Genomic DNA, 12228 nt, shown 5'->3' with positions numbered 1-12228 from the left:
CAATTACATTGAATGAGTTACAGGACAAAATAAAAACCCTCCAACCCAAAAAGGCCTGTGGTGTTGATGGTATCCTCAATGAAATGATCAAATATACAGACAACAAATTCCAATTGGCTATACTAAAACTCTTTAACATCATCCTTAGCTCTGGCACATTCCCCAATATTTGGAACCAAGGACTGATCACCCCAATCCACAAAAGTGGAGACAAATTTGACCCCAATAACTACCGTGGAATATGCGTCAACAGTAACCTTGGGAAAATCCTCTGCATTATCATGAACAGCAGACTCGTACATTTCCTCAATGAAAACAATGTACTGAGCAAATGTCAAATTGGCTTTTTACCAAATTACCGTACAACAGACCATGTAAGACCCTGCACACCCTAATTGACAACCAAACAAACCAAAACAAAGGCAAAGTCTTCTCATGCTTTGTAGATTTAAAAAAAGCCTTCGACTCAATTTGGCATGAGGGTTTGCTATACAAACTGATGGAAAGTGGTGTTGGGGGTAAAACATACGACATTATAAAATCCATGTACACAAACAACAAGTGTGCGGTTAAAATTGGCAAAAAACACACACATTTCTTCACACAGGGTCGTGGGGTGAGACAGGGATGCAGCTTAAGCCCCACCCTCTTCAACACTAGAAAAGTCTGCAGCACCCGGCCTCACCCTACTAGAATCCGAGGTCAAATGTCTGCTGTTTGCTGATGATCTGGTGCTTCTGTCACCAACCAAGGAGGGCCTACAGCAGCACCTAGATCTTCTGCACAGATTCTGTCAGACCTGAGCCCTGACAGTAAATCTCAGTAAGACCAAAATAATGGTGTTCCAAAAAAGGTCCAGTCACCAAGACCACAAATACAAATTCCATCTAGACACTGTTGCCCTAGAGCACACAAAAAACTATACATACCTTGGCCTAAACATCAGCGCCACAGGTAACTTCCACAAAGCTGTGAACGATCTGAGAGACAAGGCAAGAAGGGCATTCTATGCCATCAAAAGGAACATACATTTCAACATACCAAATTAGGATTTGGCTAAAAATACTTGAATCAGCCATAGAGCCCATTGCCCTTTATGGTTGTGAGGTCTGGGTTCCGCTCACCAACCAAGACTTCCCAAAATGGGACAAACACCAAATTGAGACACTGCATGCAGAATTCTGCAAAAATATCCCCCGTGTACAACGTAGAACACCAAATAATGCATGCAGAGCAGAATTAGGCCGATACCCACTAATTATCAAAATCCAGAAAAGAGCCGTTAAATTCTATAACCACCTAAAAGGAAGCGATTCCCAAACCTTCCATAACAAAGCCATCACCTACAGAGAGATGAACCTGGAGAAGAGTCCCTAAGCAAGCTGGTCCTGGGGCTCTGTTCACAAACACAAACACACCCTACAGAGCCCCAGGACAGCAGCACAATTAGACCCAACCAAATCATGAGAAAACAAAAAGATAATTACTTGACACATTGGAAATAATTAACCAAAAAAACAGAGCAAACTAGAATGCTATTTGGCCCTACACAGAGAGTACACAGCGGCAGAATACCTGACCACTGTGACTGACCCAAAATTAAGGAAAGCTTTGACTATGTACAGACTAAGTGAGCATAGCCTTGCTATTGAGAAAAGCCGCCGTAGGCAGACATGGCTCTCAAGAGAAGACAGGCTATGTGCTCACTGCCCACAAAATGAGGTGGAAATTGAGCTGCACTTCCTAACCTCCTGCCCAATGTATGACCATATTAGAGAGACATATTTCCCTCAGATTACACAGATCCAAAGAATTCGAAAACAAATCCAATTTTGATAAACTCCCATATCTACTGGGTGAAATTCCACTGTGTGCCATCACAGCAGCATGATTTGTGACTTGTTGCCACGAGAAAAGGGCAACCAGTGAAGAACAAACACCATTGTAAATACAACCCATATTTATGCTTATTTATTTTATCTTGTGTCCTTTAACCATTTGTACATTGTTAAAACACTGTATATATATATAATATGACATTTATAATGTCTTTATTGTTTTGAAACTTCTGTATGTGTAATGTTTACTGTTAATTTTTTATTGTTTATTTTACTTTATATATTATCTACCTCACTTGCTTTGGCAATGTTAACACATGTTTCCCATGCCAATAAAGCCCTTGAATTGAATTGAATTGAATTGAGAGAGAAAGAGAGAGAGAGGGAGAGAGATAGAAGTGGGACAATAAGCGAGAGAGAGTGAGAAAGTGAAGGAGATGGATAACAAGAGAGATGACATAAAAACTGAAAGAGAGTAATGAGAGAGTGTTACCCAGGCTGACGAGGATCCTCTGGAGAGCCTGGTATGATGATGTCTGCAGGTCAAACAGAGTCAGCCTGTAGTCTGAGCTGAGTTGGGCTTCATGCCGAATCGACTCAAACAAGGCAGAAGCTCGGTACAGCTGGAGAGAGAGAAAGAGAATACACACTTACATCACACATTCATTCACACCTGAATACACACCCATGTGGCACCTCCATCGTGGTATACACGCAATTTTTTAAAATCTTAAACATAGGGAATCTCAAAACCCCTAATGTTAGAATCAGAGACTGCAGTTTCATAGTCAACCAGCAGGTGTCAGCAGGACTCAAGAGAGGCAACAGTAACTTTGAAACACACAAGTTGGTACCTGGTTCTGGGCCTCCTCCAGGTTGCTGCTGGCCCACAGTGACAGGCCCAGACGATGACGGATCCTAGCCTCCTCCTCTCTCCTCCCACACTGCTCTGCTAAACGCAGACCTGAAACAGAGAAAGAGGAAAGAGAGAGAGGGAGTCTCAAAACATCATCAAATCACCCCTCTCCTACCCTCCCTCTATCTCCAAGAACCATGTCTTCATTCATACTCTCTCTCGATCTCTCTCTCCTCTCACCTTCCTGCAGGTACATGACAGCCTGTGTGTAGTTCTGTAGCGCATGGTGTGTCCTCCCCAGGCTGCCGTACGCCAGTGTCTTGGCTGTGAGGTCATTATTCTGCGCTGCCACACTCAGGTGCTGCTCCTGATGACATCACCACAGACAGAAAGGTCAAGTCCCAAACCGTTTACCTGACAGAACCCACAGCAGAGAGGAAGAGGCGAAGCAAGAGGGATAACTGGGCCCAAAATATGTCTTCTCCAGCAGGAGGAATTTTTCCTTTTTTTCGCTCACCAAGTGAAACGTTTTTGTATGGAGGTCAATGAGAGTGCCAAATTTGGTTGACAAAAAATGTAATGGCTTATGTGCTAAGTGTGTCTTACTTGATCTAATATAAGTTTTAGAATGATTCGGTTGTTACTATTGACATCCTGGCAACTTTGAGAAAAAAACACTTTATTTCGGAGTTGTGCCTGTTGTTCACATGAGTATCTGCCCTCTCATTGGCTAGAATGGTCCATCCTGATCTTGCCTCTTCCCGACTGCCTTCCATTTTTTAAGACATTTATTTTCATTGTTAGAGCATCAGCTTGAGTATCTGGTCAATATAATGGATAATCTGTGACCATAGCGTGTGTTTACCTGACAGGCCACAGCCCTTTCGTAGTTTCCCAGCTCCTCATAGGTCAATCCCAGGTTCCCGTAGGCCCTCCCCTGACTCCTCACACTTCCTGTTTCCTCCGCAATCTCTAATGCCCTCTGGTGCCACTGGAGAGAGAAACAGAGATGGATGGATGGACAGATGGACACAGACAAACAAACAATGGACCATTGCACAGGGAATATAATAATATCATTATAAGAACCAACCTGTAGAGCTGTCTCATTCTCTCCCATCAGCTGGTACACTCCACCCAACGCCCCGCTCGCTTCGCCCTCTAGTGCCCGGTCCTGGGAGGAACAGATTTAGAATATAATATATTATATATATATATATATATATATATATATATATATATATATATATATATATATTCTAAATCTGTTCCTCCCATATATATATATATATTTATTATATATATAAATATATAAATATATATAATATATATATATATATATATATATATAAATATATATATATATATATATATATATATATAATAAATATATATATATATAAATATATATATATTTATTATATATATATATATATATATATATATATATATATTTTTATAAATATATATAAATATATATATATATAAATATAAATATATATATATATAAATATAAATATAAATATATAAATACATATACATATATAAATATATATATATATATATATATATATATATATATATATATATATATATATATATAAATAAATATATATATAAATATATATATATATATAAATATATATATATATATAAATATATATATATATATAAATATATATATATATGTACGCATACATATACATACATATATACATATACACATACCGTACATACATTTATATATACACATACATACCTATATACATATACACATACCGTACATACATTTATATATACACACACATACCTATATACACATACATATATACACACATATATATATATATATACATGCATCGAGCGAGAGAGAGAGAGAGAGAGCGAGAGAGAGAGAGGAGGGGGGGAGAGAGAGAGAGACAGAGAGAGAGACAGAGAGAGAGACAGAGAGAGAGAGTGTACCAAATGTTTGGATGCAGCTATTCATTCAAGAGTTGTTTTGACTATTTTCTACATTGTAGAATAATAGTGAAGACATCAAAACTATGAAATAACACATATGGAATCATGTAGTAACCAAAGAAGTGCCACTTCCACTACAGGTATTTATTCCTACCTCCCTCCCATCAGTCATTCACTCATTCGAGAGGTAGAAGTCTTACCCCTGCGGTGGAGGCGATGTTGAGTTGATGCTCCAGGCAGGATAGGGCTTGTTCATAATTCCCCAGCTGGCTGTGTAGGTCTCCCAGCTCCCCATATGCCTGGGCCTGGGCCTTCCTTCCTCCACTTCCTCCCTCTCCACCTCCCGATCCGCCCAGCTCATGGGCCACCACCAGACGCTTCTCAAAACACACCAACGCCTGCTGGAGACTACCTAGAGATCTGACAGGAGAGGAGGAAGGGAGGAGATAGGAGTTATTTTTGTTTAGTCCCATATCTCTCTTTAGAGTTGCTAACGTAGGTCTGCTGTTTGCTGCAGATGAGTCACTATTGCACTCAGAAGGAGCCCTACCAATGATTTACATAAATGTGACTCGTATCAGGAAACTAGGCGTATGTCGTGTGTCACTACTTCACAGGAGAGCCATTTGAATGTAAACTTTTTATTTTTATCATAATGCGTTTTTTGGGCAGAAAAGCATTCTGGAACATGTGAACTTTCATGTGCCTTAATAACAAACGTGTATGCCACCTCTAAATACAAATACAATTGTTAAATTACGAGCCTAGTTGGTTTAGCCACAGAAAAAGTCAGCAACCTTCCCGCTAGCCATGATTGGCTGAGATAATGAGTGGGCTGGACATGCCGAGAGACATGCTGTGGGCTGGACATGCCGGTCTGTCACTTCTGTCTATAATATGAGCTGGTCAGTACAGTGGGGCAAAAAAGTATTTAGTCAGCCACCAATTGTGCAAGTTCTCCCACTTAAAAAGATGAGAGAGGCCTGTAATTTTCATCATATGTACACTTCAACTATGACAGACAAAATAAGAAAAAAAAAATCCAGAAAATCACAGTAGGATTTTTAATGAATTTATTTGCAAATTATGGTGGAAAATAAGTATTTGGTCACCTACAAACAAGCAAGATTTCTGGCTCTCACAGACCTGTAACTTCTTCTTTAAGAGGCTCCTCTGTCCTCCACTCGTTACCTGTATTAATGGCACCTGTTTGAACTTGTTATCAGTATAAAGACACCTGTCCACAACCTCAAACAGTCACACTCCAAACTCCACTATGGCCAAGACCAAAGAGCTGTCAAAGGACACCAGAAACAAAATTGTAGACCTGCACCAGGCTGGGAAGACTGAATCTGCAATAGGTAAGCAGCTTGGTTTGAAGAAATCAACTGTGGGAGCAATTATTAGGAAATGGAAGACATACAAGACCACTGATAATCTCCCTCGATCTGGGGCTCCACGCAAGATCACACCCCGTGGGGTCAAAAATCCCAGAACCACACGGGGGGACCTAGTGAATGACCTGCAGAGAGCTGGGACCAAAGTAACAAAGCCTACCATCAGTAACACACTACGCCACCAGGGACTCAAATCCTGCAGTGCCAGATGTGTCCCCCTGCTTAAGCCAGTACATGTCCAGGCCTGTCTGAAGTTTGCTAGAGAGCATTTGGATGATCCAGAAGAAGATTGGGAGAATGTCATATGGTCAGATGAAACCAAAATATAACTTTTTGGTAAAAACTCAACTCATCGTGTTTGGAGGACAAAGAATGCTGAGTTGCATCCAAAGAACACCATACCTACTGTGAAGCATGGGGGTGGAAACATCATGCTTTGGGGCTGTTTTTCTGGAAAGGGACCAGGACGACTGATCCGTGTAAAGGAAAGAATGAATGGGGCCATGTATCGTGAGATTTTGAGTGAAAACCTCCTTCCATCAGCAAGGGCATTGAACGTGGCTGGGTCTTTCAGCATGACAATGATCCAAAACACACCGCCCGGGCAACGAAGGAGTGGCTTCGTAAGAAGCATTTCAAGGTCCTGGAGTGGCCTAGCCAGTCTCCAGATCTCAACCCCATTGAAAATCCTTGGAGAGAGTTGAAAGTCTGTGTTGCCCAGCAACAGCCCCAAAACATCTAGAGGAGATCTGCATGGAGGAATGGGCCAAAATACCAGCAACAGTGTGTGAACACCTTGTGAAGACTTACAGAAAACGTTTGACCTCTGTCATTGCCAACAAAGGGTATATAACAAAGTATTGAGATAAACTTTTGTTATTGACCAAATACTTATTTTCCAACATAATTTGCAAATAAATTCATTAAAAATCCTACAATGTGATTTTCAGGATTTTTTTTCTCATTTTGTCTGTCATGGTTGAAGTGCACCTAAGATGAAAATTACAGGACTCTCTCATCTTTTTAAGTGGGAGAACTTGCACAATTGGTGGCTGACTAAATACTTTTTTGCCCCACTGTATGTGTAGGTAATCCTTTCCAAAGTGCATTTAAAAATATATATATTGTAGTAGAATTCCATAAGTGTTGCTCTCCACTTTCTGGAGTACCGAGTTTTGAAATCAGTGTATGATAGCTAAGGAGATGGAGAAAATTCTGCCGTTTGATTCCAAATACGCAGACAAATTTGAAAAGAGAACACACAGAAGTCTGTTGTAATTAAAACACCTGTCTCTGGATTACATCTTCAAACTAAGGGCAACCATCCGTGACAGAGAGGGAGAAGCGGCCATCCATATATATGGGTAAGACAGTCTAGATAGCTACATTTTCAGATATTACACATTTCTAATTTTGTCAGGAAGTAGTTATAATTTCAAATTAAAGTGTAGCTAATGTTACATGTATGATCTGTGGAGTAATATTATTCGTATCTCACAGTCATTTGCATTGCTAGTTATAGCTTAATGTTAGCTAGCTAACATTGAACTTTGTTGGTTAGCTACCTGCAGATTCAGATTAATGTTATGATTTGGGATTATGGTTCATTGTTTAGCTAGCTGTCTAAACAAAAGACTCCACTATGCAAGTAACTATTTCAATAGAATGTTTATGATGTCTCAGCGACAACTGTCGATAGACGTAGCTGGTAAATTCGCTCTGGCCATCTACTCCAAATTCAGAGCACTCTCGTCTGAGTGTGCCAGAGCGCAGAATAACTGACAAATTTACGAACGGCTGGTGTCAGAAAGGGTCAGTAAATGTTGGCAGAAAAGCGTAATTAAATTTTTGCCAACAGCACGGTTGCAGTTGGCAAACGGTCTGGCAGTTGGCAAACGCTCTGGATAACAATAAAACAGCCTAACCATCTCTGCTAGGGCGAGTAAAAAGGTCAGAGTGAGCTGTTCTCTCATTTGTGTCTGGAAGTAGCTAACAAGCTAGCCAACGTTAGCCAGTTAGCTTGGGTGCTTGACTGCTGTTGTTAGGTCAGAATACTCGGATCGACCCTACTCCTTGGCCAGAGCATCCAGTGTGAGCTCTGAACGCTCCGAGAGCAAAACGCTCTGAATTTACAAGTGGACAATGTGACAATGCTATGAGTTTATAAACGCCCAGAGCACACTCTGGCACTTAGGATTTAATTTACAAACACACCCTTGGTATAACCCAGTCTTGAAATGTTGGTTGTTTAGTACATAGCCTCACATGTGAATACTTAAAAGAGATGGGTGAGGCTAAAGCTTAAGGGGGTGTGAAAGATGCTAAATGGGTGTAGACAAAGAAGAGCTCTCCACTAGGTACCAAAACATTCAAGGGCCATTTTCTCAAAAGTGAGATTACAAGTTTATCAACTTTCAAAGCAGAATTACTTTCCCATTGTTCTTCAACTGTAGAGTATCATATACCAGTCTCTACTTTTATCTAATGTTAAAATGTTGCTACGTAAGAGCGAATTGAGCCGGGCGGTCACAAATGCATTTCATATTAAGTACACATAAGCCACACCATAAAACACTCCACTCTCAAAACAGCAAAAGCTTCTAGTTTCCCACAGAGCTATATGTGAAACTTAAGGAAGCTAACAAGTTAACAATTAAGCAATAACTTCAGGACATGTTGATTTTGCTAGTATGAGATGAAAATAAACATGCACAGCTTTGGGGGAGGGAATGTAAAAGAGGCTGTGTCTGAAAATTAACATCAAGCTGTGGCTTTTATCAGTATAATTACATTACTTATTCTTTCATTATTCTGTCCTTCCCTCACCAGGGATCAGCAGAGAGGGAGAGAGAGAGAGAGAGCAAGAAAGAAAGAAAGAAAGAAAGAAAGAAAGAAAGAAAGAAAGAAAGAAAGAAAGAAAGAAAGAAAGAAAGAAAGAAAGAAAGAAAGAAAGAAAGAAAGAAAGAAAGAGAGAGAGAGAGAGAGAGAAAGAAAGAAAGAAAGAAGGGTAAAGATTGACAGATAAAAGGAGTAGGGGGTTAAAAGAGAAAGAATAGAGAGATATAAAGAGGAAGCAACAGCCAGACAGAGAGAGTGTGTGTGTGTATGTGTGTGTCTTTTACCTGTGTGCGTTACCCAGTCCCCTGTAGGCTCTCTCCTGGTCCTGAACATGGTTGAGACTCTGAGCCACAGTCAGAAACATCTCACAGTACTTTATAGCTTCCTCAAAGTCTCCCAGAGAGTCATAACAGTCTGCTAGGTTCCCGTAGGCCCTGCCTCTATCCAGCACACACTCAGCCCCACTCAGCTGCTCCAGCATGGCCAACTGCTGCTCAAAATACCCAATGGCCTCCTCCAGGACGCCCATGTTCATCTTGGCGATGCCCATGTTGCCCTGGACCTGTGCCTCCACGCAGGCGTCTCTGAGGCCCTGTGTCAGGGTGAGCTGGGCCTGGTAACACTGGAAGGCTGTGGGGTAGTCTGTCAGGGCCATGTGGACGGCTGCCAGGCGGCCCAGAGCACCACACTGCCCCCGCTGGTCGTCTAGAGCAGTGCGGGCAGACAGCTCCTGCTGGTGGAAGGACAGGGCCAGGTCGTACTGACGGAGGAGTCTGGGGGAGGACATTTCTATTACTTCCCAGTAAATATTAACTAAAAACATATGAGAAGTTAATAAATAACATTTTAGATGCTATCTGGGCTAGAAGCCTACCTGTGGGCAGAGCCTAGCGCTGAGTAGGCGTCAGCCTCCATCTTGTGTTCTTTGACCTCCTGAGCCAGGGTGAGCTGCTGCTGGTAGAACCTCACCGCCCCGGCCACGTCACCCCGACACACACACACATCCCCCAGGTTTCCCAGGGCACGGAACACTGCCTGGACACACACACACCACACACACACACACACACACACACACAGTTTTAATGTAGAATCTCACCACCCCTGTCAAGTCCCCCCAACACACACGCAGACCCACTTCTGACCCATTCCTCCAATCCCAGTTGTGTTCATGACTGTCCGTACCTGAGTGTTGTTCAGAGCCTGAGCCAGGGACAGCAGGTATCTCTGACAGTCCTCAGCCTTGCTATATTCCCCCAGGGCTTTGTAGGCCAGACCCAGGTTACAGTAGGCTTTAGCCTGGGACAACTTATCACCCAGGTCTTTAGCCAGGGCCAGGTCCTGCTCATAATACCTGTCAGTAAAGAAAAAAAAGAAAATGACTAAGAGTGTGTGGCTCATCTTCTTCACAAAGTTGAGACCTTTGTGTCATTTATTTGGAGAGGTCGGGACAACCTTTATGAGTTATTATTATACATAGAAGGTGTATGAAGAGTGTGTCCTACCTGACGGCCTCCCTGTACTGTCCCAAGCAGTAGTGTGTGTAGGCCAGGTTGTGGCAGACCTTGCCCTCTCCCTCCAGGTCCTGTAGCTGAGGCGACAGGGTCAGGTACTGCTGGTAGTACGGAACCGCCGGGGCATACTCCCCTCTACAGCAGTGGAAGTTACCCAGGTTACCTACACACACACAAACACACACACCCTTTACCTTTAGGAATCATTCAAGTTTATTTAATATTGTTTTGTATTACTTTGTCCATCTGTCCATCCGTTACCTAGTGCCCTGGCCGTGCTCTGCGTGTCTCGTAGCTCGCGTGCGATGGTCAGGTGGTGCAGATAGTGCTGGAGAGCCTGGTCGTGAGCGCCCAGCGCCTGATAAGCTACAGCCAGGTTACCATGGGTAGAGGCCTGGGAGGGACGGTCATTCACCTGGGAGAGGAAAGAAAGGTCAATACCAGGGCCGCATTCAGCAGGACACAAAGTTGGCCAACGTTCAGATAGAAATGTATGATGCAGAACAAACATATCTCTTTGGTATATAAAATAAGGAATCACGTCAGCTCTAGTCATGGCATTTCTATCTGCAACGTTCTACAATGGTTTCATCCTGAACATGGCCCAGGTGTCTGTGTGTCTGCCTCCAGTGATATCGGCTACCTACGATACCGTACAGCCTGGTCGTACGTCCCCAAAGCGCTCTGTGTGTGTTTGTTCACGTGTGTGCATTCACGTGTGTGTTCAAGTGTGTGTTCAAGTGTGCATCCTCACCTCGAGTGATATGTGCAGTTCCTGCCGGTGGTAGCGTACAGCTTGGTCATACATCCTCAGAGCGTTGTAGGCATTTCCCATGTTCCCATAGGCCCTGCCCTGAGCAGCATAGTCCCCCAGCTCCTGGACCAAACACAGGTGGGCCTTGTGGAGCTTCAACGCTGCATCGTACTCCCCCTTCATCTGATGGATTATACCTGAGAGAGAGAGGCACAGAGGGGCGTTTTCAGTCCAGTGAGTGAGAGTGAGTGACGGCCAAACAGAGATTAGACATGAGGATGACCGATTAGGATCGCAGTCGACCGTCTGACACTAGGCCTATTCAGGAGGACGGAACATTACGGAACATTCAGATAGGGAATTGTCGGGTACACCATCAAGCACACCTACAGTTAACCTGTTTTCTTGCTAATGGACTCTTTTGGCACCGCTAATAACCAGTCGTCATTGTCCCCCACCTCCACCTCCCAGCTGTGAATCCCTGAGGTGAATCCCTTTGAACCCAGAATGTCTAAGTACCCAATAAACCTCTCTGGGTTGTCTGGAAGACTCCTATCCTCAGTCTTCGTTCTTAGGCTGGCCAGGTCCTCTGAGAGATGGAGAGAGCATGCAGCTGTGTTTGGGTCCAGAATTACAGGTGTGCAGTTCAAAATTCGCTGCATCTTCTGCTAGACCTATAAGCCAAGGTTGCCCAGGTGTTTGCCACGTCGAAAAGAGCTCCAGAGACAAGCGGAGGGTTAAGAGGAGAATCTCTGCTTTCATCTTCACGGTCTTGTAGCTTTGCAGGAATGCGGTGTCATCACCCGACAGCTTCTCTTCTACCTCCCTGATTCTTTTAGACAGAGATGACATCCTTTTAATCTTCTCCCCTCTTCCTCCCTCAGCTTGGCTATTCTCTCTGCCTCTCAAATTCCTATTTTATCTCTGTTTTCTGGGCCTGCGCCCCGATGTAAGATGACATTTTCTCCCAGGAGGGTTTGGTCTTGTCAACGACAGCCATTTTATTCTGTAGCGCCGTCAGTGGTGTTCTGAGCTCCTCCCTCTGGGTAGCAGCCTTCTTCACAGAGTA

General features: G+C 42.9%; 1 protein-coding gene across 2 annotated transcripts in view; it reads right to left on the bottom strand.

Annotated features, from left to right (window-relative positions):
* LOC112219752 (tetratricopeptide repeat protein 28-like) overlaps nt 1–12228 on the bottom strand; it is a 100452-nt gene that overhangs the window by 8488 nt on the left and 79736 nt on the right. For both annotated transcript variants that reach the window (XM_042302153.1, XM_042302154.1), the window contains exons 10-21: nt 11160–11356; nt 10667–10820; nt 10397–10568; nt 10077–10245; nt 9766–9926; nt 9176–9664; nt 4857–5076; nt 3788–3868; nt 3560–3685; nt 2935–3061; nt 2693–2802; nt 2332–2461 (exon numbers count right to left, since the gene is read on the bottom strand). In XM_042302153.1, the coding sequence (XP_042158087.1) occupies nt 2332–2461; nt 2693–2802; nt 2935–3061; nt 3560–3685; nt 3788–3868; nt 4857–5076; nt 9176–9664; nt 9766–9926; nt 10077–10245; nt 10397–10568; nt 10667–10820; nt 11160–11356 (2136 nt within the window). The remainder of the gene's footprint in view (nt 1–2331; nt 2462–2692; nt 2803–2934; nt 3062–3559; nt 3686–3787; nt 3869–4856; nt 5077–9175; nt 9665–9765; nt 9927–10076; nt 10246–10396; nt 10569–10666; nt 10821–11159; nt 11357–12228) is intronic.

Source organism: Oncorhynchus tshawytscha, linkage group LG20 (genome assembly GCF_018296145.1).
Source record: "Oncorhynchus tshawytscha isolate Ot180627B linkage group LG20, Otsh_v2.0, whole genome shotgun sequence".
NCBI classification, from domain to species: domain Eukaryota; kingdom Metazoa; phylum Chordata; class Actinopteri; order Salmoniformes; family Salmonidae; genus Oncorhynchus; species Oncorhynchus tshawytscha.
Note: the sequence above shows the minus strand (reverse complement) of the source record. Positions and strands in the feature narration are given on the sequence as shown.